Source organism: Adiantum capillus-veneris, chromosome 20 (genome assembly GCF_014529385.1).
Source record: "Adiantum capillus-veneris isolate H3 chromosome 20, ASM1452938v2, whole genome shotgun sequence".
Lineage (NCBI taxonomy): Eukaryota > Viridiplantae > Streptophyta > Polypodiopsida > Polypodiales > Pteridaceae > Adiantum > Adiantum capillus-veneris.
This window is the reverse complement of record NC_140950.1, coordinates 15,949,916-15,971,711: the sequence shown is the minus strand read 5'-3', so window position 1 is coordinate 15,971,711 and position 21,796 is coordinate 15,949,916. Positions and strand designations below refer to the sequence as shown.

General features: G+C 46.5%; 1 protein-coding gene across 4 annotated transcripts in view; it reads right to left on the bottom strand.

Annotated features, from left to right (window-relative positions):
• Positions 1 to 19,271, bottom strand: part of LOC147432158 (ribosome biogenesis protein YTM1-like) — a 51,934-nt gene extending 32,663 nt beyond the window's left edge. For 2 of the 4 annotated variants that reach the window (XM_086492148.1, XM_086492147.1), the window contains exons 1-2: positions 18,123 to 19,269; positions 17,738 to 17,922 (exon numbers count right to left, since the gene is read on the bottom strand). In XM_086492148.1, the coding sequence (XP_086348274.1) occupies positions 17,738 to 17,922; positions 18,123 to 19,195 (1,258 nt within the window). In that variant the 5' untranslated portion in view covers positions 19,196 to 19,269. Of the gene's footprint in view, positions 1 to 17,737; positions 17,923 to 18,122 lie in introns of all 4 variants that reach the window. The other 2 variants (XM_086492144.1, XM_086492145.1) reach the window with 2 other exon arrangements.
• Positions 19,272 to 21,796: the final 2,525 nt, after the last annotated feature.

Genomic DNA, 21,796 nt, shown 5'->3' with positions numbered 1-21,796 from the left:
GCTCTGGAATGACAAGGGGAACATTTTATTGCTCTGCTGCCAAGTCAACTGACGCACCAGTTGAGATATTTTTAGCAGGGAAAGCCCAAACTCGAAAACTGGGCGACGTGTCAGCCTGTGAGCAATTCTGCCACTCTGGGAGGCAAAAACGAGCTGCATATCAACAGAGGGGGCGCCATTTTCAGTCTCAGGTGGATTGTAGCAGGTACAGAAGCTATGGAATGCTTACCTTGCCCTCTATGCACAGTATGGTGACGCGAGTGATGCCCCGCACGCTACATACTGCTCTCTTTCTCCCCTACGTACAGTAGTATGTTATGCCCCACTAGTGGGCTTCTCATTTGACCTATGTACAACTGTGGGGAAATATGCTTTCATGCCGAGGCAAGAGCCTCTTTGCACAGGAACCGGTGTAGCTAGCTGCTGCACCAGAGCAGGTCCATGAGAGGGTGATAACCTCTCGATTGCGCAATAAATTCAACACTGTTTGCTTGCTGTTTTTACTCTGTTTTGAGACTGTTTTGTGCCAAGGATGCTTCCAGAATCAAGGGGCACCAAGCCCAAGGTGCAGGGAACAGTGTAGGGACCGTCGTGTGCCCAAATCAGGTCAAAAACAGAACTGAACCAGAAATTACAGCGACCTGGAATTTACTGTTTTGTGCTCCCGACTGAGGGATAACGCCGGTGGGATAGAGTCTTGAGCTTGGAAACTGATTCGGATTAATTTTCGGTACCGTTATGCTGCCGAAATTCTGCCGAATCTGGAGCGTACTAGCTAGATGCAGGTGTTATCTTCCAAGGACTCTCTTTTTGTAATTCCCGCTCTCTAAATTAAAGAAATACCGAAAGGGGCGCCAGTCTCTGGGGCCTACAGGGTGTCGGTCTCGTGTGCGCAGTGACATTCTAGTCGCTGGACGCAACAGTGTTCTCTTCCCTTCTCAGTGCTCTGTGTAAAGTTAACATGTAATTGAAATAGTACCGCCCTCTACGTTGTATAGGCCGGTTATAGAAGTCATGTAACTGCGTGCAAAAAATGTCTTGAAAGCTTGCCAAGCCCTTGGAGCATGCGGTTGTGTCGCGATTGAACTCCATCATTGCATAGCATTATCTTCAAGAAATCCCGCTGCTCGAGAAATCTTGGATTCTTCTGTATAATTCCCCAAAGTATAGATGTTGTCGAATTGCTGTAAAAACTGCAATGCTTTCTTCCAATCTTTCACCCCGGAAAAAGTGAAAAATTTGACTGTCGTGCCGCCATCCTTGAAATCTTTGGGTTAGATAGGTGCATATCCCACGTATGGATAATAAGGGTATCCATATGGGCTCCAACCGTTGTAGCCTGGTGGCGGTGGTGGTGGTGGAGGTGGGGGCAATGGTGGTGGCAAAGGCGATTACACTGGATCACGGTCAGATGGTTGCACCATATTCCTGAAGACTCCCCCGATCAGAACATACGGCTGGGAGGTTGCCGGTTAGAAGCTCTTGTACTTTCTCGTGCCGGAGGAGGGGGTACCACCTGTGGCATCAGAGGGAGTAACATGTAATAAAAAATTGTTGAAAACTTTGCAATATCGAAAGATTCTGTTGAGGATGCCGCGAAAGAATGTAGTGAAGCTCATTGAGAAGAAACTGCAAATATTTTGTTGAATCCATGTCTTGGGTTCTTTATGGCTTATGCCCTGTAAGACAGAGCGATGAAGACAGGAGCACGCCCAATGCACGATGAAGTAAGGGCGGGAGTGGCTAATAAGTCCGGGGTCGATACCCGAAGATACTTCAAATAAAATTCCAGTAACTCTGTCTGCTCTTTTGTAGGACCGGTATGCTTTCAGAAAAGCACACGCCTGATGCTCTGATACCACTGTCACAAATCGGGCACCACGTGCCAATAGAAAAGAACAAACTGAACAGACTTTTAGCACTTCAATAACAACTAAATTGAGAGAGAGACAACACGCGACACGGAGTGGCGGAATTCCACCCCACAGGGTATTGGCCCCAAACCTTGGCGCCCCTTTCGGTATTTCTTTATATCGCATCAACACAGTACAAGCCGGTACTCCATACTCTGCACCTTCTCCAGGAAGCATACAAGAGAATGAGCCCATGGCCTCATATTTAAAGGCCCTAGGCCCCAAAAGCAGTTTTACATGAAAAGCCTTCAAACTCAAAAGCATCTGGTCCAAAAGCAATGCCCAAAAACTGCCAGCGGTTTACGGAAATCCATACATCTTGCCACATCAACATGTCAGCGCAAAATGCGAAAATCCGTACCGCCTACCACGTCAGCACTGTCTGCGTCCGTACTACTGCCACGTCATCAACTGCGCGTGTGTGTGTAGGTGGGTCTTGCTTTATTTTAATTCCTTTATGTCACTGGGGCCCCATCGGACGGGGTCCCCATAAGTTGGTAGGACTTCTTCTTCTGTTACTTGTTCTTCTTAGGGTTTAGGCCCTTCGGCTGTGATCTGCAAGTTGGCTCCATTCTTCAGGGCTTGACACGTCAGCAGTTTGTGACAATTACCCGTAGTACCTAACCATCAAGCATAAGCATTTTCAGCCATCTACCAGCAGCGTTTTCAGCCATCTACCATCAACATTTTCAGCCTCAACATCAGCATCCACAGTACCAGCATTCAACACCTTGCATTTTTGCATTAGCATCAGGACCCAGCATTTTTGCAATCATCGGCATGAAGCACTCAACATTCAGCATATAGCCATTGTATCAACATTTGTGCAAGTAATCTAAAGCAAGTACTTGCTTTGACAACAGAGCAAGGGAGCCCTTGAGGGTGATTGGGACCTGATATGCGGTGTCATCTCTCTTCTCTCTCTCTGCCTCTCTTTTTCATTGTGTTCAGCTTCTCTCAAGTGATTCAAAGGAAGCTTGTGTTTGTACGAAGTACTAGTTCTAAGTTAAAATCCTTAAACCCATCCGTTGCACCTAACAGTGGCCAAGCAGCTAATCCACAAAAAATCCATGAAGCTTAGACTATGGAGTGTGCACAGCAATCTCTCTACCGTGTGCTACAACAGTCACTACTAAACTGCACAGACTACCACAGGATGGTGTCCTGTTAATAGATAGAGTGTACTCCAAGCAAGACTGAGCAGTCTTTGTTGTTGTCATCCCTTAAGAAATTGCCAAACCAAAGGTGTCTGGGCTGTAGAAGATGGGTGGCTAGACAACATGTTTGAGAAGTCATGCCTATCTCTCCGGCCTCCTATCCTCTTGCCGAGCTGGGAGAGCATAGCTACCGACGTCAAGGGATGTGCAAGTGGTAAGGTTACAGAGGGTGAGTGTACACAATTGTACAGCTAGTCAAGCCCTACTCGTGGGTGAGTAGGGGAGAGTAAAATTGCAACTATACAACCGATCAAGCTTTGCTCAAAGCAGCTCCGTATGCAATCGAAACAATTATGATCCCTCACATCTCGTGGATATACTCCCCAAGCAATTCCAAGACCTGAAGTTCTCCAGTCTGTAGATCAAGGTCGAGAGAAATCTCCTCCATATGCAATGTACCTAGCGTACTAAGTAGTAAGATCCAATGGTGGTAAGTCTCTTTCCATCAGCAGTGAAGGATGGTGTCTTCTCTAAGAAGCCGTTGTTCCCATACTGGATGGTGTCCTATCAGTGGGTAACCATAGGAGAGGCAAGGTGGCAAACTTTGAGCTTGGTGTCTACCCACAAATACGCCTAAGAGGTCTGAAAATGATGATGTCCAACAAAAATCGAATTGCCTGTCCGCTCCTCCTGACATGTACTGGGGTGTTCCATAGGTCCAAGATAGGGTAGATCTCATGTGCACATGCATCGGAAGCATGAAAACAGAAAAAAAATTTTGGTGCTGTCACGGTTGATTCTTGACTTGGAGTGTCCAAGTCTGTTACAGTGGTATCAGAGCACGGCCGATTTCTCTTCTACGGGAAATCCGATCCCCGAATTTTTTTTTCCGCGGCACCTATGGCTTCAGGCAATGATCAGTCGATTCCCTCTGCATCTGGAGATGCGGGCTGGGATCACAACGAAGATTCAGACAGAGAGTATGGCCCGCCTCGGCCTACTCAGGCGAAACAAAGAGAGATGGAGCGTCGTCAATTGATTGGCGATGCAACAAAGATGATGCTCAATTTTGCCAAGGACCCGAAGATGGCAAAATATATGAACCAGACCTCTTTGGAAGAGGTACAGATGGAGTGGCAAAGAACCACAACACCACTCCCGAAACCCACTCTCAAGAAACCTTCTGTCTCCAAGAAATATACGGAGAAGGAACTGGAGAACGTGATTGATGCACGGATTGCTCAACTTTTCGACGTGCAAAAGAAGGACAAAAAGCATGGCAAAAAGCAGAAGAAAGGCATTGACTTCCCGGGATATTTGGGTCGTCGGTCGACATTTGACAAGGCAAAGAAACTGAAGAAGCGCGTCAAGTTTGAAGACCTACCCAGTTCTTCTTCTTCTTCTTCTGACAATTCTTCTAGCTCTTCAAACTCAAGCGAAGAAGACAGGAAAAGCAAAAAGCGAAGCAAGAAACAAAGCTTCGGAAAGGGCAAGAAAAAGGCAAAGAAGGCTACATCTCGCCCAGAGACTGATAGTTCTACTGAGGACTCGTCTACAGACAGCTCAGATTCCGATGACCGAAACTTTTATGCGAACAAGAAGAATTTTTACAAAGCCAACCAGTATGACTTTCTCGAAGATAAAAGCAAGAAAGTCCGAGAGTTTAAGGAAGGTGGCCACTCGATCAAGTTTGATACTTTTTCAGGATACTCAGATGCTTCGAAGGCTTTGTCTTTCATACAACACTTTGACGTCGCTCTCGCGGGAGGACGCTATTCAGAGGACTCCAAGATTCGGAGAGCTACCTCTTACCTTAAGGGGAATGCTCGTACTTGGTGGTCCACGCTTCTCTTAACAAGAGTGCCCCAGTTAAATGGCTGAAATTTAAGAAGCTTTTTATTTCTTCTTGGTTGACGCAAGAATATGAACGAGATATACGAGCTGCTTGGAACCATCTTCGGATGACCAAGAAAGATACAATCAATGCTTATTGTGAAAGATTCTGGAGCTCTTTTCTACCCGTCTCTTCATTCAAGATCATCTCGTTCAGAGAACAGATTGAGCGGTTTATCTTGGGTCTACCTACAGAGATCCGAGATCACTGCTTGGAACAGAAGTCAGCTTCTATTCAGGAGTTGATGAGTCATGCGAAGCGGGGCTTTGCCATTCACTCTGGCAGTCTGACCTACCCCACAGATGAGGCCATGACACAACGAGCCGAACAGACTTCTGGGAATGAAGTAGAAAGAAAAAGAACAACCCAGAGAAAAATGATGCACGACCCAAGCTTACTCCCGAGGAGAGAGCTCGCTTCATCAGAGAGGGGAAGTGCTTTGGATGCGGGGAACATGGACATATCTCCGCGAAGTGCTCTAAAAAGGCACAGAAAGAACAGAATGATAAGAACGACGACAGGCCTGAGAGTTCGAGAGCAGCTGAGGAATGTGGCAGAAAAGGCAGATAGAAAAGCAGAACTGGTACCACATGGCGTGGGACCTGCACCGAATCTAATGATGAAAGTACAAACTTTGCCGCTTTTGGGGCAAAGTGAAGGATCAGGACGCTCTTTTGAAGGAGCCAAGGCCAACTTCTTTTCACTTGGAATTGGCGGCTCGATTTGGAATTACGCCCGATAGACTGACGCCACAGGCAGAGATAGTTCGACTGGCACCCGGATGGGATATTGCCATTACACCGAGCATTGGCAAACTTTGTTTGCAATGACAAGGGTGTTCAGGGCACGCGAGTGACGTTCTACTCAGGATCCCTTGGTACCACAAGAACTACGCCGTGGTTGACTGCCGGGCCGAGAAAGCGACTTTGATAAATGAAGGGCTTAGAGATTGTACTTGATGAACTTCAGTTTCTTACTCATTCTTTTGGAAGAGAACTGAACGATGGAGAAAGGTTGAATATGTTTTGACCTGATCAAAAGAACGCCAAGATTTTTCTCCACACTCATGCCGATTACTTTTCAGAGGGCCTGAAGATCAAACAATTGATCTGATACCTGGAAGCACGCCACCGAATCGGCCACCTTACCGTGTGAGCCGAGTACAGAATGAAAAGATTATGAACCCAATGAAAGACCTCTTGGAAAAGGGTCTTGTCCAGCCTAGTACTTCACCGTATTGCTCTCCAATGTTGTTGGTTTTGAAGAAAGACGGATCTTGGAGAATGTGCATCGATTATAGCACGCTCAACGAAATCACCATCAAGAACAGATTTCCGACTCCTAGGATCGATGATATACTCGACAGGTTACAGGGATCCTCGTGCTTTAGCAGGATTGACTTGAAGAGTGGATATCATCATATCAGGATAGCGCCAGGGGATGTCTACAAGACAACTATTCGGATGACTTTTGGGTTATTTGAGTTTTTGGTGATGCCTTTTGGCTTAACCAATGCTCCTGCGACATTTAACTGGATGATGGACAGGATTTTTCGAGAGTACATCATTGTTTTCTCCAAGAATGAGGCAGAACACAGAGATCGTCTTCTTCAAGTCTTTCAGGCATTACGAGATCACACGTTAGTGATTAATGCAAAGAAAAGTGAATTTTTCCTACCAGAGATACACTTTTTGGGACACATTGTGTTAGCAGCAGGAGTGCAAATGGACCCAGCCAAGATAGAGGCTATCCGTGATTGGCCCGATTTGAGGAATGTCCATGAAGTTAGAAGCTTCTTGGGACTGTGTTCGTACTACAGGCGGTTCATACGAAAGTTTGCAGAGGTTGCTTCCCCTTTGCATACCTTGACACAGAAAGGAGTACCTTTCTCGTGGGGACCCACAGAGGTGACTGCCTTTCAGACACTGAAAGAGAAATTGACTACGGGACCTATTTTGACTTTGCCGGACTTGCAGAAGTCATTTGAAGTATATTGTGATGCTTGTGGTTGTAGTCTGGGTGCGGTCTTGATGCAAGAAGGTCATGTCATAGCTTACGAGAGCCGTATGTTCTCTAGGCCGGAGATGACAGCACATATTTATGAGAAAGAGCTTTTGGTGGTTATCCATGCTCTTACTCAGTGGCGGCATTACCTACTCGGAGCGGATTTCACTGTCTTTACAGACCATCAGAGTTGGCGCTACTTCTTGTCACAAAAGCAGCTTTCGGAAAAGCAGATGCGGTGGGCGAACATCTTGTCACAGTTTCACTTCAAGATTGTCCATGTGCAGGGACAGAAGAATGTGGTGGCAGATGCTTTGTCTCGGAAACGTTGGTTCTGGCTGTTTCCGCGATACATCATAGGAGCTTCGAGGATATGGTCGATCAGTATGCCACAGATACAGATTTTGCAGATATTTTCACACAGATACGGGATGGGGAGACAGTAGCTGGATACTCCCTTCGGGGAGGCTACTTGATGAAAAAGACTATGTTGTGCGTTACACAATCGTTGAGGGATAAGGTTATGACTGAATGCCACTGTCCACCTTTTACGGGTCACCGCGGCATTGCTACCACCATGAAGGGGGTAGAGAGATACTTCTTAGGGCCGAGACTCAAAAAGGATGTGGAAGAGTTTGTGCGCAGTTGCTTGGTATGCCAGAAGGTCAAGTTTGACAGGCATAAGGCACAGGGATTGTTACAGCCTTTACCCATACCCACCCACCCCTGGGAAAGTATTGCAATGGATTTCATTTTTGATCTCCCAAGAACACAGAATGATCACGATGATTTTCCGATTACATGGCACGTCTGAAACGATTGTCTCCGACAGAGACCCCAAATTTATGAGTTTGTTTTGAAAGGCAATTTGGGAGAACATTGGCACGCAGTTGCAGTTCTCGTCATCGTTCCACTTGCAAACTGACGGGCAATTTGAGATTGCCAATTCAATGATTTTAGATTTATTGAAGTCTTGTATCTCGGATCAGAAGACTCAATGGGAAAAGAACCTATCTTTGGTGGAATTTGCCTACAGTAACACGATACACTCTTCGACGGGGAAGACGCCATGTAAGATTGTTGAAAGTGCTGCGAAGGTTCCATCCTTCCTGAGCACGAAAGATTAGATATTGGAAGCGGATGAATATTCGCGAGATTTGGATACGGCTTTTGCCAAGGTTCGCGAGACTTTGCAGAAGTCTCAAGAACGACAGAAAAAGGCAACGGATCGCCATCGTCGCGACTTGAAATTGAAGGAGGATAATTGGGTGCTCTTACTTTTGAGAAGGCACGCCTAAGAAAGAAAAAGGGAAAGGAGAGGCTTTTTCCAAAGCTTAGTATGTGATACTACGGACCTTTCCAGATTACTGAAAAGATAAATGATGTCTCCTTCCGATTGAAACTGCTAGATACTTGGAGGATTCACAATGCATTGCATGTGAGTCTCTTGAACCCTGTTAAGGTGATGATGGGGAGCCTGATGAGCAACCCGCAGTGGAAGAAAACGAGGAGATCCTTGTTCCTGAACAGATTTTGGCACATAATGATACGAAGAAAGGTAAAGTCCGAAGGCGGTTCTTGGTTTGGTTCAAGAAATTTCCTACATTTGATGCGAAGTGGATGGAGGAGAAGGACTTAGCAGATACTCCTCGGATTGTGAAACTTTACCTCGATGTTTTGGTTTAGCATAGTCTACTCCAAACGGAACCCAGAAACTCAGCTTGGCCGAAGATCTGGTGCACTTGGATGCACAAGAGGGGAGTTACTCCGCTCCTTTGTCAACAGATGCCTTGATTTTGATACTAAAGTCACTGATGTCTCTTTGAGCTTCAGGGATACTAAGAGCTGACAGTATTCTGCGGGATGACTTTATGAAATGGAATTCCTAATAATGATACTGATTTGTTCTTGACTTCTTGTGAGTGCAGGAACTGATAGCCGAAATGACTGCAGCATTTTGGTCTGATTGATCTCCAATAGACATGGTTGCAATAGGGGTTAGTCAATCGGACATCGATGAGGTCCCGATTGGACCTAGATGTGATTGCTAGCTACATTGCTGATAAATCATGGTCTAAGATCCGAATGAATGTTGAATGTCATGTGATGTCTGGTGATGTCGTGTGATGTGACTGTCGATTTTGTACATGTGCTAGATGTGTGTTCCTAGTACGTAGGTACTAAAAGTCAGTGTCTGCTAAGACGGTTTATGGCTTTTGTCGGTTTTGCAGGCGTAATCGCGGTCGATTACAATGCTTTCAAGAGGGGGGTATGTCACAAAGTGATGACGTGGCGGACAGCAGAAACCCTAATTTCTGCCAGAAACCCTAAAATTCCTGCAAACCCTAATTTCTGCCAGAAACCCTAATTTCCGGAAATCGCGGAGGCTGGAAAAAAAATTTTGGGAAAATGATGAGCGACGCGAATTTTGCTTTTTTTTAATAAAAAAAGAGAAAAGACTTTCTAAGAGAGAGAGAGAGAGAGAGAGAACTGATGCTTTTTATTCTAAAAGCTTTTGGGGCTCTGCTTTTGGGCATCCCTTGTAACCTTTAAGGGCCTCACTTCTCAGAGCATCTGGACGTAGAGTCTCAGAGTGAAACCCTAGCCACTCTCTTGTACTTTGATCTGATTAATATAAAAAGAAATACCGAAAGGGGCGCCAGTCTTTGGGGCCAATATCTCTAGGCACGGAACTCCGCCGGGCCAGTGCAAATCTATTGTGATCTGTGAATTGTTTTGAAGTGGTTATTTGGTGCTATCACGGTTGATTCTTGACTTGGAGTGTCCAAGTCTGTTACAGCAGGCGCATGTGTTCCTATCACAGTGGGTTACATAATATAAAAAGATGCCCATTTCTCACAACCAACAGCCAATGGCCATCTTCGTGGGTCTCAACCTTTCATGCCGGCCATCAAAGTTCAACACCAATGGCACATCTTCGCGGGTCAACTTTGGAAGATGGCCATCGCCTTGGAAAGTTGGTTGAACTTGTGAGGCCAGCCATCTGACAAGGCCTTCAGCCTGAAATACTCTTTTCTTGGACGAATGAAAAGGCACCACCTTGGCTTGGTCATGTCGTGTATGTTCTAGTGAGGGGAGGGGCTGCTTATATAGGACCCTACGTCCCAGTCGGCCATTCCCAATAAGAGCCCCACGACACCAAACTGGACAAACAAAGCACCCAAGAAAATAGCCCCTAAAGTGGGCACTAGACAAAAGAATGTTCTGCTGGCCAAGATGGTCCAGCCCCGACCAGATGCAGCCTACATATTCTAATGCTAGTGGTGTAATGCCCGGAGTACACTTGCCATACAAGCATGCCATAACCCAACCTTGGCTTGGTCATGTTGTGTGTGTCCTAATACCAGCCTCAGCCGACCACTACCAGAGAGGGGCTGCTTACATAGGACCTATGTCCCAGTCGGCCAACCCCAATAGCCCCACGACACCCAACTGGACAAACAAAGCACACAAGAAAATAGCCCCTAGATTGGGCACTAGACAAAAGAATGTCCGGCTGGCCAAGATGGTCCAGCCCGGACCAGACGCAGCCTAAATGCTAATGCTCGTGGTGAATGACCGGAGTACACTAGCCATACAAGCATGCCATTACCCTATGTGAAGCAACAGAGTGACTCTAACAATACTTGCCATGAAGAAGCCGCATGTGCTAGCTTGCAGGTTTTCGAGGTGCATGAAAGATCAGAACCTGTCGAAGGAAGCAACGGAACTGGCTCACGATCTGGTGGACACCTCGAATTCGATCTATAACATTTGCAATGCCACATACATGAACAAGGCACCTGTGGAGAAGAGAGATCACTAAGGTAGAAAGAGACTAAGACACCTGAGAATGAGAGAGAGAGAGAGAGAGAGAGAGAGATCTGGGAAAGGCTCTCCATGCTGCTAACAACTGCTCATACACGTGACCAAGGGTGGTCCTGACATGCCCCAATTGATAGACCTGAGCTACACACAACTGCGACTGCTATAGCCATCTACTCATGCACACAAGACCACTGACACGGTCTCCACATGGGCTGCCCTAGCCTCTTGAAAGAGCAAGGCTCTGGTGGGATCTCCTACTAGCAAGAGAACTGATATGGAGGAACAAGAACATGCCTTGTGGCATGGTGCCATCTAGAGAGCATGGGGCATCTCCTCCACTGCCTGCACCTCGGATGTGGTGCTCTGCATCAAGATGATCACATTGTCGCTGTCTGGATGCTCTCAGACAAAAAACTCAAGGAGAGAACCCATGTTGCTCATGAACTATCGAAGTGCTGCCCTACTACTGGGGATGAAAAATTCCAGAGCTGAATGTGGAAAACGCTGGGCAATGCTTAACAAAATGCCAGCAAGATAACCTCTCCACCGCATGTCACCCACCTAGGGCTGCCCCCTACGGGCAACCTGCACCCCAAGGGCCTATGCACAACTACTCTCCCTATTGCCTATGCACAACATAAGTAATCCCTAGCATGCTGGTCGGCCCGTTGTCCACCAGCCACGACCTCATAAATAGGGAAAAATGTTGGAGACGGGCACCAATGCGCAGTAGGGCCATGGGAAAAGAGTGCCAAGGCTGGGGAAAAATACTCCTAGCCTGCAAGAGCCTATATGGGCATGCAACCGAATGCCTCCACATGAGAAAACTACCTCACACTGGCCGGGCACAGCCACAAAACAGCCCTCACTCCCTAACATCTTCCTTGGGAGAAATTGGGACCAATTGGACGAATCTAGAGAGATGCCATAACTTCAACACCCCCTCTCAACTCCTGGAAAGGAAGACAAACTAGGAAGCTGGAGTAAGCAATCTGCAACTGTAAAGAGAGGGTTTCATGGACAAGGATATTTGTAACAGAACTCCAAGGTCAAATATTACATGGCCGTTACACCATCCAACCACTAACCCTGAAAGACGCTCAGGAATTAACGTGTTGTCGGCTAACAAGGATCTCCTCAACTCAACCGAGTCACAAGTTGCACAACCAACATCTGCAGAAGGTACTACTACTGACCGCTCCAAGAGAATGCATCATAACTGGGGGGTAAAGGCATAAACTATTTCAAATCCAGATCATTTCCCAACTATCAAATGCTCCACCCTCGAGGAAAGAGTCGAAAACCTGCACCTCCAGTCACATACCACATGCCAGAATCTAAGCTACTACGGGACGTCCAAAGAATGCGGAAAACCGAGGCTACTGAGAAATCAACTATCCGATACGAAGAACCAAAGAACTACACCAACCACCATAAATCATGATGAACTGCAAACTGTATCTGAAGGAACTTCATCAAAATTGAAAGTGAAACTGCACTGATCTTCATCAGTCTGGAACACATCCCAAGAGAATATCACCCCACTCTTAGAGTGAATAGGGAACAAACATACAGCAGAAAGGAACACACATCAACACTGAGACTGCAGCTAATTCGGCAAGATCTAGTGACCCTGTTGTTGAGGTAAAGCCCCATGTGATCGGTTAGGCCAGGCGCCCGCCCAGTATACTTATTCATTATGTACATAAGAGAATAAGGGGGCTCACATATTGCTAGTGAGTTTTAGCCCCTGCAAACACGAGGTCTCCAACCTGAATTACTGGAACCTCACCATCTCTAATGGCGGCCAAGTCTACTGCTCTTACTTTAGCCTTCTCCTCTCTTCTCCATTGTTGCACACACTCACACACACTCCCGCTCGCGCACTTCAACTGGTATCAGAGCTAGGTATTGCTCTTGCCACATAGGGTTCAGGACAGACCGATGCTCTTGGTGCGCATGTGACATGCGATAGAGACGAGGATGGATTCCAAGGATCAAAGTTTAGCTGTCAGGGTGATTGCCATGAGTAGAGTTGTGAGTCAGATTTGACTGAGATGGTCAGATTGGTAGAGATTGCCAGGGTTGCATCACCATTCGGGAGTCTCATGTATGAAATACTGATCTCGAGATCCGAGATTGTATTTGCGCTAGGTGCATTTACAGTGGAGCAGTCATGCAATGGCTGATATTGGCCTTGGGCATAGGGGGACTTTGCAGCGTATGGTGAGATACCTGCGAGATGTGTGCGGCTTTGGTGAGGAGTATGGTGTCGATCGCTCTATACTTTCTCTACAATTAGAGCTGGATGTACACAGATTCAGTGAGCCAGTGGGCATTGGCTAAGGTCATACTTGTGATGGCCTTGTACAGGTCTTGTATGGTTTTCTTTTCTCTCACGGCCACATTGGCCTTAACGTGGGAGGTTGTTGGGATAAAGCCCCATTGGCCGGTTAGGCCAGGCGCCCGCCCACTATACTTATTCATTATGTACATGAGAGAATAAGGGGGCTCACATATTGTTAGTGAGTTTTAGCCCCTGCAAACACAAGGTCTCCTATTCTCCTCTATTCTAAGGATAAGGGAAGTAGGTACGTCCTCGATGGTACAATCTCCAGGGATCAATGTCGAAGACAAAACATGGGAACAACTGCTCGGATGCACTGGAAAGAGCAAATGTCACACCACAAATCTGAAAGACAAAGCAACCACCAATGTGACTAAAGAAAACATCCGCCAAGATACTAATTGTATTGTGGGTTAAAGCACACCATCCAAAGCCACAAGAAATGAGCAAGGAAGAAGACACGGTGCATAGTACTCCACTAAATACCAATTGTCAACTAAAGATAATAACCTAGAAGCCCCCTCTAAAAGAAAAGTATCCTCAAAAGTGCGCTTTGAGGTAACAAACAACTCAACCCCACATTGGAACGTAGCAAACGTTGTCACTGAAAGCTCCAAAGCTAAAGCTGAGAGCTCTCCTCAAGATAGGAAGCCCCCTTCCTGCTCAATCCTAGGAAAAGAGAATGAGTGCCACTAGAAAGAAATATGAGACAAACTGGGGTAAAACTGCTTCCTCTCTAACTGAATAGCAAAACTTGAATCTCATAGAACTCTAGACTCAAAGAGGATCACACCATCAGTAAACTCGGACTCCTAAAAATAGGAAAACCTAAAAGGTCATCACCTGAGAATCATGTTTTCCAAAGAAGAAGTCAAGGTCCAAAAGGACCTAGCTACTCCAAAAAACTCCTCGAGATCAAACCTAATGTCCGCCACTTCTCTGCATCTGCAAAGATCAAACCTATAGGTACAATCCAATACCGTATGCAAAATTGCATACAGACTTGGCATAGCACATATACTCCCACTGTTGTAACTTGCTTCCTTAATCTTCACCAAAATTGTCCTTTCCACTTGTGCTGAAGAGAATATACCCACCATTGACCTGTGTAATAAATATATCCAATACACAACATGACACCAATACTCAAGGAAAGAGTAGAGAACCACCTAGGGAAACTACAACATGCCCACGATGGTATCTGAGTGACAGAAGGAACTAGAGTGTCCTCTCCAAGCTTTAGATGAGTTTTGAGAGAGAGAGAGAGAGAGAGAGAGAGAGAGAGAGATGAAATGAAATGTTATATTAACGTCTTCAAAAGGCCAAAGTGACCTATGAGACCAGAAAGTTACAATGTGGTGGATCTGATACAAAGTCAGAGTAACAAGAGTAACAAGATGACAAAATGACAGAATGACAAAATGACAAAATAAAATACTATGGAATCCTAAATTGCTAGGTGTGAACTAAGCAGCTAAACAGCTAGCTAGGATAGCTAGATCACAGGAGATCCCAGCATCGGTCGCATGCGGATCAATCTCCTCCATGGTCAATAGTCTGACCGGGCGTCGTGCATGTCGAGCCAAAGTGATCCGAATCCTTTGATGCAGCCTCCGCCGATGTTGTGTAGTCCTCCGCAGTCGTGGGCGTCTGGATCTCCCCAGCTCAGTCGCTCGGTCGATCAGTGTGCCTCTGGTGTAAGGCGACGAGCTCTGCTGTGGTAGTAACTCGTCCGGGTGTCCAGTGGCAGCTCTAAACAAGTCTGTGATCTGTCTCTGAGACTGGCTAGTCTCTCCTCTCATCAGGCTCTCTTTGTGTCTACGCAGCTCGAGCAAAAACAAACTCGGGCATCTCTGATCCTCGTACCGCATGACTCTAGAGAATGGTCCAAAGCCCTCTCTGAACAAGCAATGGAAGCGGCCTCGTATCTCGTAGTAGACGGGGCAGTGGCATGTGTAGTGCAACTCTGTCTCAGGCTCGATGTCACACAGGGGGCATGTCCTGGCTTCTCCCAGTACTCCGCTGTATCTCCCAGTCTCGATCCGCAGCTGGTGTGAAGATGTGCGTATCTGGCCAATAGCACATCGTATCCCATGAGACAAGTGGGTGTCCATGTCCTCTTGGTGTCTAGCTGAGTCAAGTCCTGGCGAATGAGCCTGGTGATCTCGGACTGTGTATGGTCAGAGAGGGCGCATCCAGTGAGTATTGGAAGGGAGGCAATCTGTCTATGCCGAACCCATGCGCCTGAAACCATGATGTCATCTCCCCATACCAGCATGTTGTATCTCCCTGCATGGCTAACTGCCGAGAGGACTCGAGAGCAAGGCGTGCATATCTGTCTCTGGGAAGTTCCCACATGCGATGTTTGAAGGAGACAGATCTGGTGAGCGCCTCAACCACTAGTGGGGGGGCAGCTAGCTCTGCTCGTACAATAGCACGTGGTACTAAAGCCTTGGCTCTAATGAGCCGCGAGATCATAGAGACCAGAGGCTTCTCCATGTCCCGCCATCCATCACTGCGGCTTGTCCTCTCGTGATGATCCAGTGAAGGTCCCCAAATCTCAGCTCCATAAAGCAATGCAGAAGCCAGAGCTTCGTCCGAGGCTCCTGAAACTGAACCTATGAACACATCTTTTCCAATCTACCCAATGCTGCATGGTCTCTGGTCAATCTAGTCTCTGCTGCCCTCCTCAATGAAAATGCTAGCCCACTCCCAATCCTCATCCTGTCAATGGCCTTCCTCACCATCTCAGCGGTGAAAAAAGCACGTGTGTGGGGGCATGGATCGGGGGGGTCAGGAAGGGGGGGCTGCTCAAGAACTGTGTACAGAGATGATGCATACTGGCCCTAGGCCTCTGTAGAAGTGATGGCAAGGGGGGGGGAGTGCTCATGAAAGAGCTGCCATGCTTCACGTGAGTCCTGACTCAAGAATAGCTGGTATAGATCCTGCTCTAGGCAAGCCAAAAATGCCCTCTTCTTCCGCCGCACTAGGCATCGGAAGTCAATCTGTGACTATCTGTGAGTGATGTCCCCCAAAAGCACCTCCCTCTGAAGTCTAGCTCTAGTGTCCCGGCATTCCTCATCATACCAGCTGTTCTGGGGCATGCTCCCCAAACGGCGTCTCTGCTCAGGCTGGGTATGTGGGTATGCCTCTGCTGCTGCATCATGTAGTGTCTGTGTCAGTATAGTAGTAAGCTCCTCCAGAGGTCGCCCTGGCTCCTCTGTGCACAGGCGTCTGTAGATCCCATCTATGTATACAGAGTCCGTCTCCCGCGTGAAGGTGTAGCGAGTAGGGGCTGCTGCCCGTAGCGTGTGTGCTACACTAAACTGAAAAGAGATGGTCAACGACAAAAGAGCATGGTCCACTACCACACCAACAGGTCTGGGTCCAACCGTGAGATCCTGGATACTAGAGGTGAGGTGAGGCTGTACCATGACATAATCCACTGTGCTGGCTCCATGTCTGTGTGGAAAGCATGTAAAACCCCCCACAGCGGGAAATCTCTATAGGCCATTCAAGATGGCCAATCCATGTGCAGTCCCCATGTCTATCAAGTGTCGTCCATACTCAGTGTGTTCTCCATCCTGTGATAGTCTGGATAGGCCCGTCTCTGCAACATCCAACTCTCTCAGCATCTCCTCTGAAGTATCATAAAATATTGTCTGATGATGGGCAGTCCTACAATTGAAATCCCCTAGAATGATGATGTCACCATCTCTAGAGAACTCCCATATGTCATCATCCAAAATAGAGAAGGGGGACTGTCCTCTGGGTGGTGCATAAACTGACGTACTCGGGGGAAAGTAGCAAATAGCAATGTAAAGATATCTGCCCGTCTCTGCTCTCAATCTCACCCACATGCACCTAGCGAGAGAGAGATCTGCCCAAAACATTGGCGCCCCTACAGTGAGTAGCTAAATACATGAGGGGGCTTTTGGGTCACCAATATAGTGACCCTTCCCGTCTGCCAGACTCAGCACAAGCAGACCACGACATCATAAAACAGGGGGGCACTCTGAAAATGTCATATCGCACCCTGAACATGGGCATAGGGCCCATCTGGCCCTAGCAACTCGGATCAAAACCCAAGGCTAGCGAAGATATGAGTACATGCACACACGCACAATGAAAAATGATAGATGGGCTTCCAAAGCTTGCCTCCAAATACAAAGCCATAATAGTGGTGTACCGCTTTGGCTGGGCACAGCCACAAAACAGCTCCCACTCCCTAATCTGCTCCTGGGAGAGAGCCACCACATATAGCAGTGAAACTTTTAACTAAAAGCATATTTTCGAGTCTTGGTTTTTGTGTGTATAAGAATCTAGCCTCATCTACTTTGAGAAGGGGTCCATCTCGTAACATCACCCTCTCTCTCATGACCCATAAAATGTCTACTTACAAGTGTGATTGAGTTTGTCTCATGTGTACATATGCACATATTTCTCTTCTAGCGAGAGTAATTAGTTTTTGCACTTGCACTTTTCTCAGGCATGCACCAACACACACAACGCATACTACACATTTCATATGCAAATGTGTATTAGAACACAGAGTGAGATAGATACAACCATGTTCTTTGCCAGAAATTGGTACCTGATGCAAATAAGCTGTAAATGAAATCACGGTGATGACTCAATGTGTGGACTACTTGAAATGAGAAACAGGGATCGATAACCTTCATCAATTTGTCCGCTCCTCCTGTGACAACCAGAGGGCAGCCACATGCAGAGTTTGAGGAGACACTAATGCAAGACAAGGCTCCTTGCCCTTTTGATGAACTGCAACAAACCATGCAACCTCAGTACTGAAGCTTCATCTGCACGGCTCTGATGGGGTGTGCAACGCCAGCGGCAACAACAATAAGAGCTTAGTCTGTTAAATTTGATGTGAAAATTGTTGAAGGCCACATTTCAGCCAGGCATAGAATGTCAATATGTCTTCTGTGGGCTTGAATATGTGTCAAACAATAGCTCCTTACCTGTGTAAAACGGCTCTGTGAACAGGATATCTGACTCTAAAATCCCAAACTTGCAACGCCCCATCTTGTCCACCACTCAAAAAAACATCGGGCCCAATGGTTTCTTTGTCTCCTAAGCATTCAAGTGCAGTGACATGACCTGTGTGAGCTTGCTTGCATTGTAGGATTGCAGAGCATGTGCATGCATCCCATAGAATAACAGCACCCTCCCTGCAGCCACTTGCTATGTTGCTGATATTGTTATTGGTGTGAGAGGAGCCTAATGCAAATGCCATTACAGGAGCTCTATGCCCCTGCAAGCTGGCAAGCGGTTTCTGATTCACCCTGCTGCCCTTGCCTATGCCCAAATCCCACAATAAAATTGACTTGTCATAGCTGGAGCTTAATGCCAAGCATCCATTTGGTGCTACTTTCAAACTTGAGATGGAAGCCGTGTGTGAGAGGAGGTCCGTACAGCGGGAACCTGTGCGATCCCAGAGGCAGAGCTTGCTATCCATTCCGCCACTGAGGATTCGACCATCCGGCAGGTGCGAAATGCAGGTGACCCATTCAGTGTGGCCTCGGTTGCCGCCATACAAAGCTTTCCGGAATTGGGCAGAGGGGACATCAACCATATAGACAGCATGGTCTGACGAGCCAATGGCAGCCTGCGTACCCATCAAGCTCATACATAGGCTCGGCCGATCAGAGAGGTTCACGATGGAGCCTGCACTGTCGACAGGGCCATGAGCCCATCTCTCTAAATGGAGAGGAGATGGAGTTATAAAGCGTGGTTCGCAGGGCAATGGAGATAGGCTGTTTTGAGGAGGATGAAGCTGCGGTCTTCTGCAATTGCTCTTCGGAGAAACACCTGCAGCAGCAGAGCGTTCTGGTGTAGCTATGGCTTCTTCTCGAACATTGGGGTTGATTTTGCATTTGGTATCAATCAAAGCAGTAAGTGAAGGCCTCTGATCGCCTGCTGCTTTGTCGGTTGATCGTGAGGCCTGCTTAGCAGCCCTTAGAGCATAACTGCCGGAAAGGCTTCCTGCTCTGCTTCCACCTGGCTTTGCAACTGGTGTCTTCTTGAGGCTCATGACGCATTCAAGTTCTTAGTCCTTAGCAGGAGTGTAATCAAAATCAAATATTCCATATTATGCCAAGAAGATCACCCGCCAAGGTTAACCTTAGGATCAATCCCCTTCGATGTTCCCAAAGGAGATTTTTTCAAGCACATAGGAAAAGTTGGGTTATTGGACTTTTGCCTCTCAAAATGGCCTATGTGATAAACTTTGAGCCGGATGCTTAACTAAAACCGTCGAGGAGTTGAAGACCCGACACATCTGAAACTTACTTCACTTCCAGTCCTAGGGCAATGCGAGCAGGAGGTATTGTAGGAGGGTCGGGATTGTTTCTCATCGCATAGTTGAAAGCCTCGAGGAGACTAGAGATTGTAGCACACCCCCATTTGTTCCATGGTTGACACAAAAACCACCAACAAGCCTGGCTTTGTAGTGTTGTTCTTCACTAGCATGGAAATTGCACGAGCATGTTGAAGGTGTCTACCTCCTTGCAACCTTGTCAAAAATTGTCCTAATTGCACTCCCTTGCCTATTGGATGTTGTGTTATGGTTGTGCTTGGCCCTCAGTTGTTGTTGCTTGACTTCGAGGCATGTTGGCTGCTCCTCACCCGAATCCTATTTATGGTGCTCCTCGCTCTTAGCAAACTATGAGGCAACATCAATGGGGACCAGGTCCCATGTAGCGTAGAGCAATTAACTCATTGCGATGCACGTAAACTTTCTACTTACCATCTTTGTAATCGATATAGACACTCCTGCAACTCTACAACTGCATCCCAAGTGTTTTTTATGGATCCACATTCCTGCAACTCTACAACTGCACCCCAAGTGTTTTCTATGGATCTTATACTCACTATGAAAGCTTCTCACATGAAAAAAAATGTTGACTTGCAATACTATTTTTTGGTGAAATGTGTTTCCATGTAGAAAAATTTATGCACAACAACAAAAGTAAAGCATAAAAAATGCACCATAACATGGGCTTCTAACATGTGAGTGCAAAGAATTTTGAGCACTAGAGAACATCCAACGCATTAGATAGTTGGATAGATTGTTTAGAAAATGGGGTAAATTTAATAAAGAAGAACAAGAAAAGTTCAATGCACTTGCGAGCCAATATGTTCCGTATCACATGATAACAAACTTCTATGTGTTTTGACTTGGAGTGAAACACGGGGTTCTTCTCTAACGCTATTGCACTTTGACTATCACAATGCAACACTAGAATCTGAATAATGCCAAGATCTCTCACTAGGTGAGCTAACCATACAACTTCCTTGCTTGTCATAATAATCAATATCTAATTCTCCTAAATGATTTTCTCATATTAAACTGATCATTTAATGTGGGGAAGTGCCAAGGGAGAAAAAGCTAGAATATTGGTTAAGCTAGCAGACTGGCCACAGTAGGGATCCAAAGGAGGGAAAATAGGGATCCAAAGGGGGGGCCATCTGCAAAAGAGCCATGTGAAACAATGGGCCAAAAAGACCCTAAGGTTCAGCCCATTAAGACTTCCAAAATGCTAAGGTTCCAAAATTCAAAGGTTGTGTCCAAAGGTCAACCCTAGGGAAAATTGGATGCTTAGTGTGTGCCCTAAAAGTCTTTTCACATCCCTACATGGGAGGGGGCGAGCCCCAAAGGTAGGGGATGAGAGAGAAAGCCACACACACACACACAGGCTCCCTTTACACAAAGGGAATGAGGGACACATGTCAGCTCCCTAGGCCAGATGCCCACAAGGTGTGCCCAATTCCTATTGGAAGACCCTTGAAGTGGACCAATGAGAATTAAGCTAGAGTAAATGTAGTTTAATTAATTTAAAAACATTTAATAAAAGAAACCAATGAGAATTAAGTCTCCTAGAAGACTATTGGGCAGTCTCCCAAAGGGTCCAATGAGCATTCAGAAGCCTCATGGCTTGCCTGATTTCTATTGGCCAGGAGACAAAGGGGTCCAATGAGAGTTTTGTTTAATTATTTAATTACCTAAAGCTCTCACAAAAGGGGAAAGGGGGACACATGTCAGAAGGCTATCACTTATGCTGCTTAATTCCTATTGGTTTGACCTGGGGAGGTCCAATGAGGCAAAAGCCAGACCTAATTAGCAGCTAGGGCTCGCCCAAGAGAGAGGGAGGGATGATTTTTGCTTGGCATTGACACACACACACTCACACTTGACCATGTGTGAAGGAAGAATACTCTATCTCCTCCCAAGCTTTAATGGAGAGCTCATCACCTACTCCAAGCTTGTGAGATAGAAGCCTACATCAACACTCTCTTGGCATGTGGATGCAAATCCAACCAAGAGCCAAGCTTCAATGCATGCTCATCTTCTCTACCAAGCTAATTACTAAGCTAATCTATGCTAATATGAGTGATAATGTGAGGAGATGTACATCTTTCTCGTAAGATACTCCTTCTTCCTCTCAATCTACTCTCATACCCTGCTAGCTCTCACCATCTTCGAAGGTGTGTGAGGTCTTGGGTCTGAGAACGGGGATAATTCAAGTTGTGTTTGATTTAGTGTTTTGCTTAGTGTATGAAGCTTCCATCTTCATTGCACTAGCTAGTCTTGAAGGAACACAAAGAATTGTATTGTACAATGTCTCTCTTGATG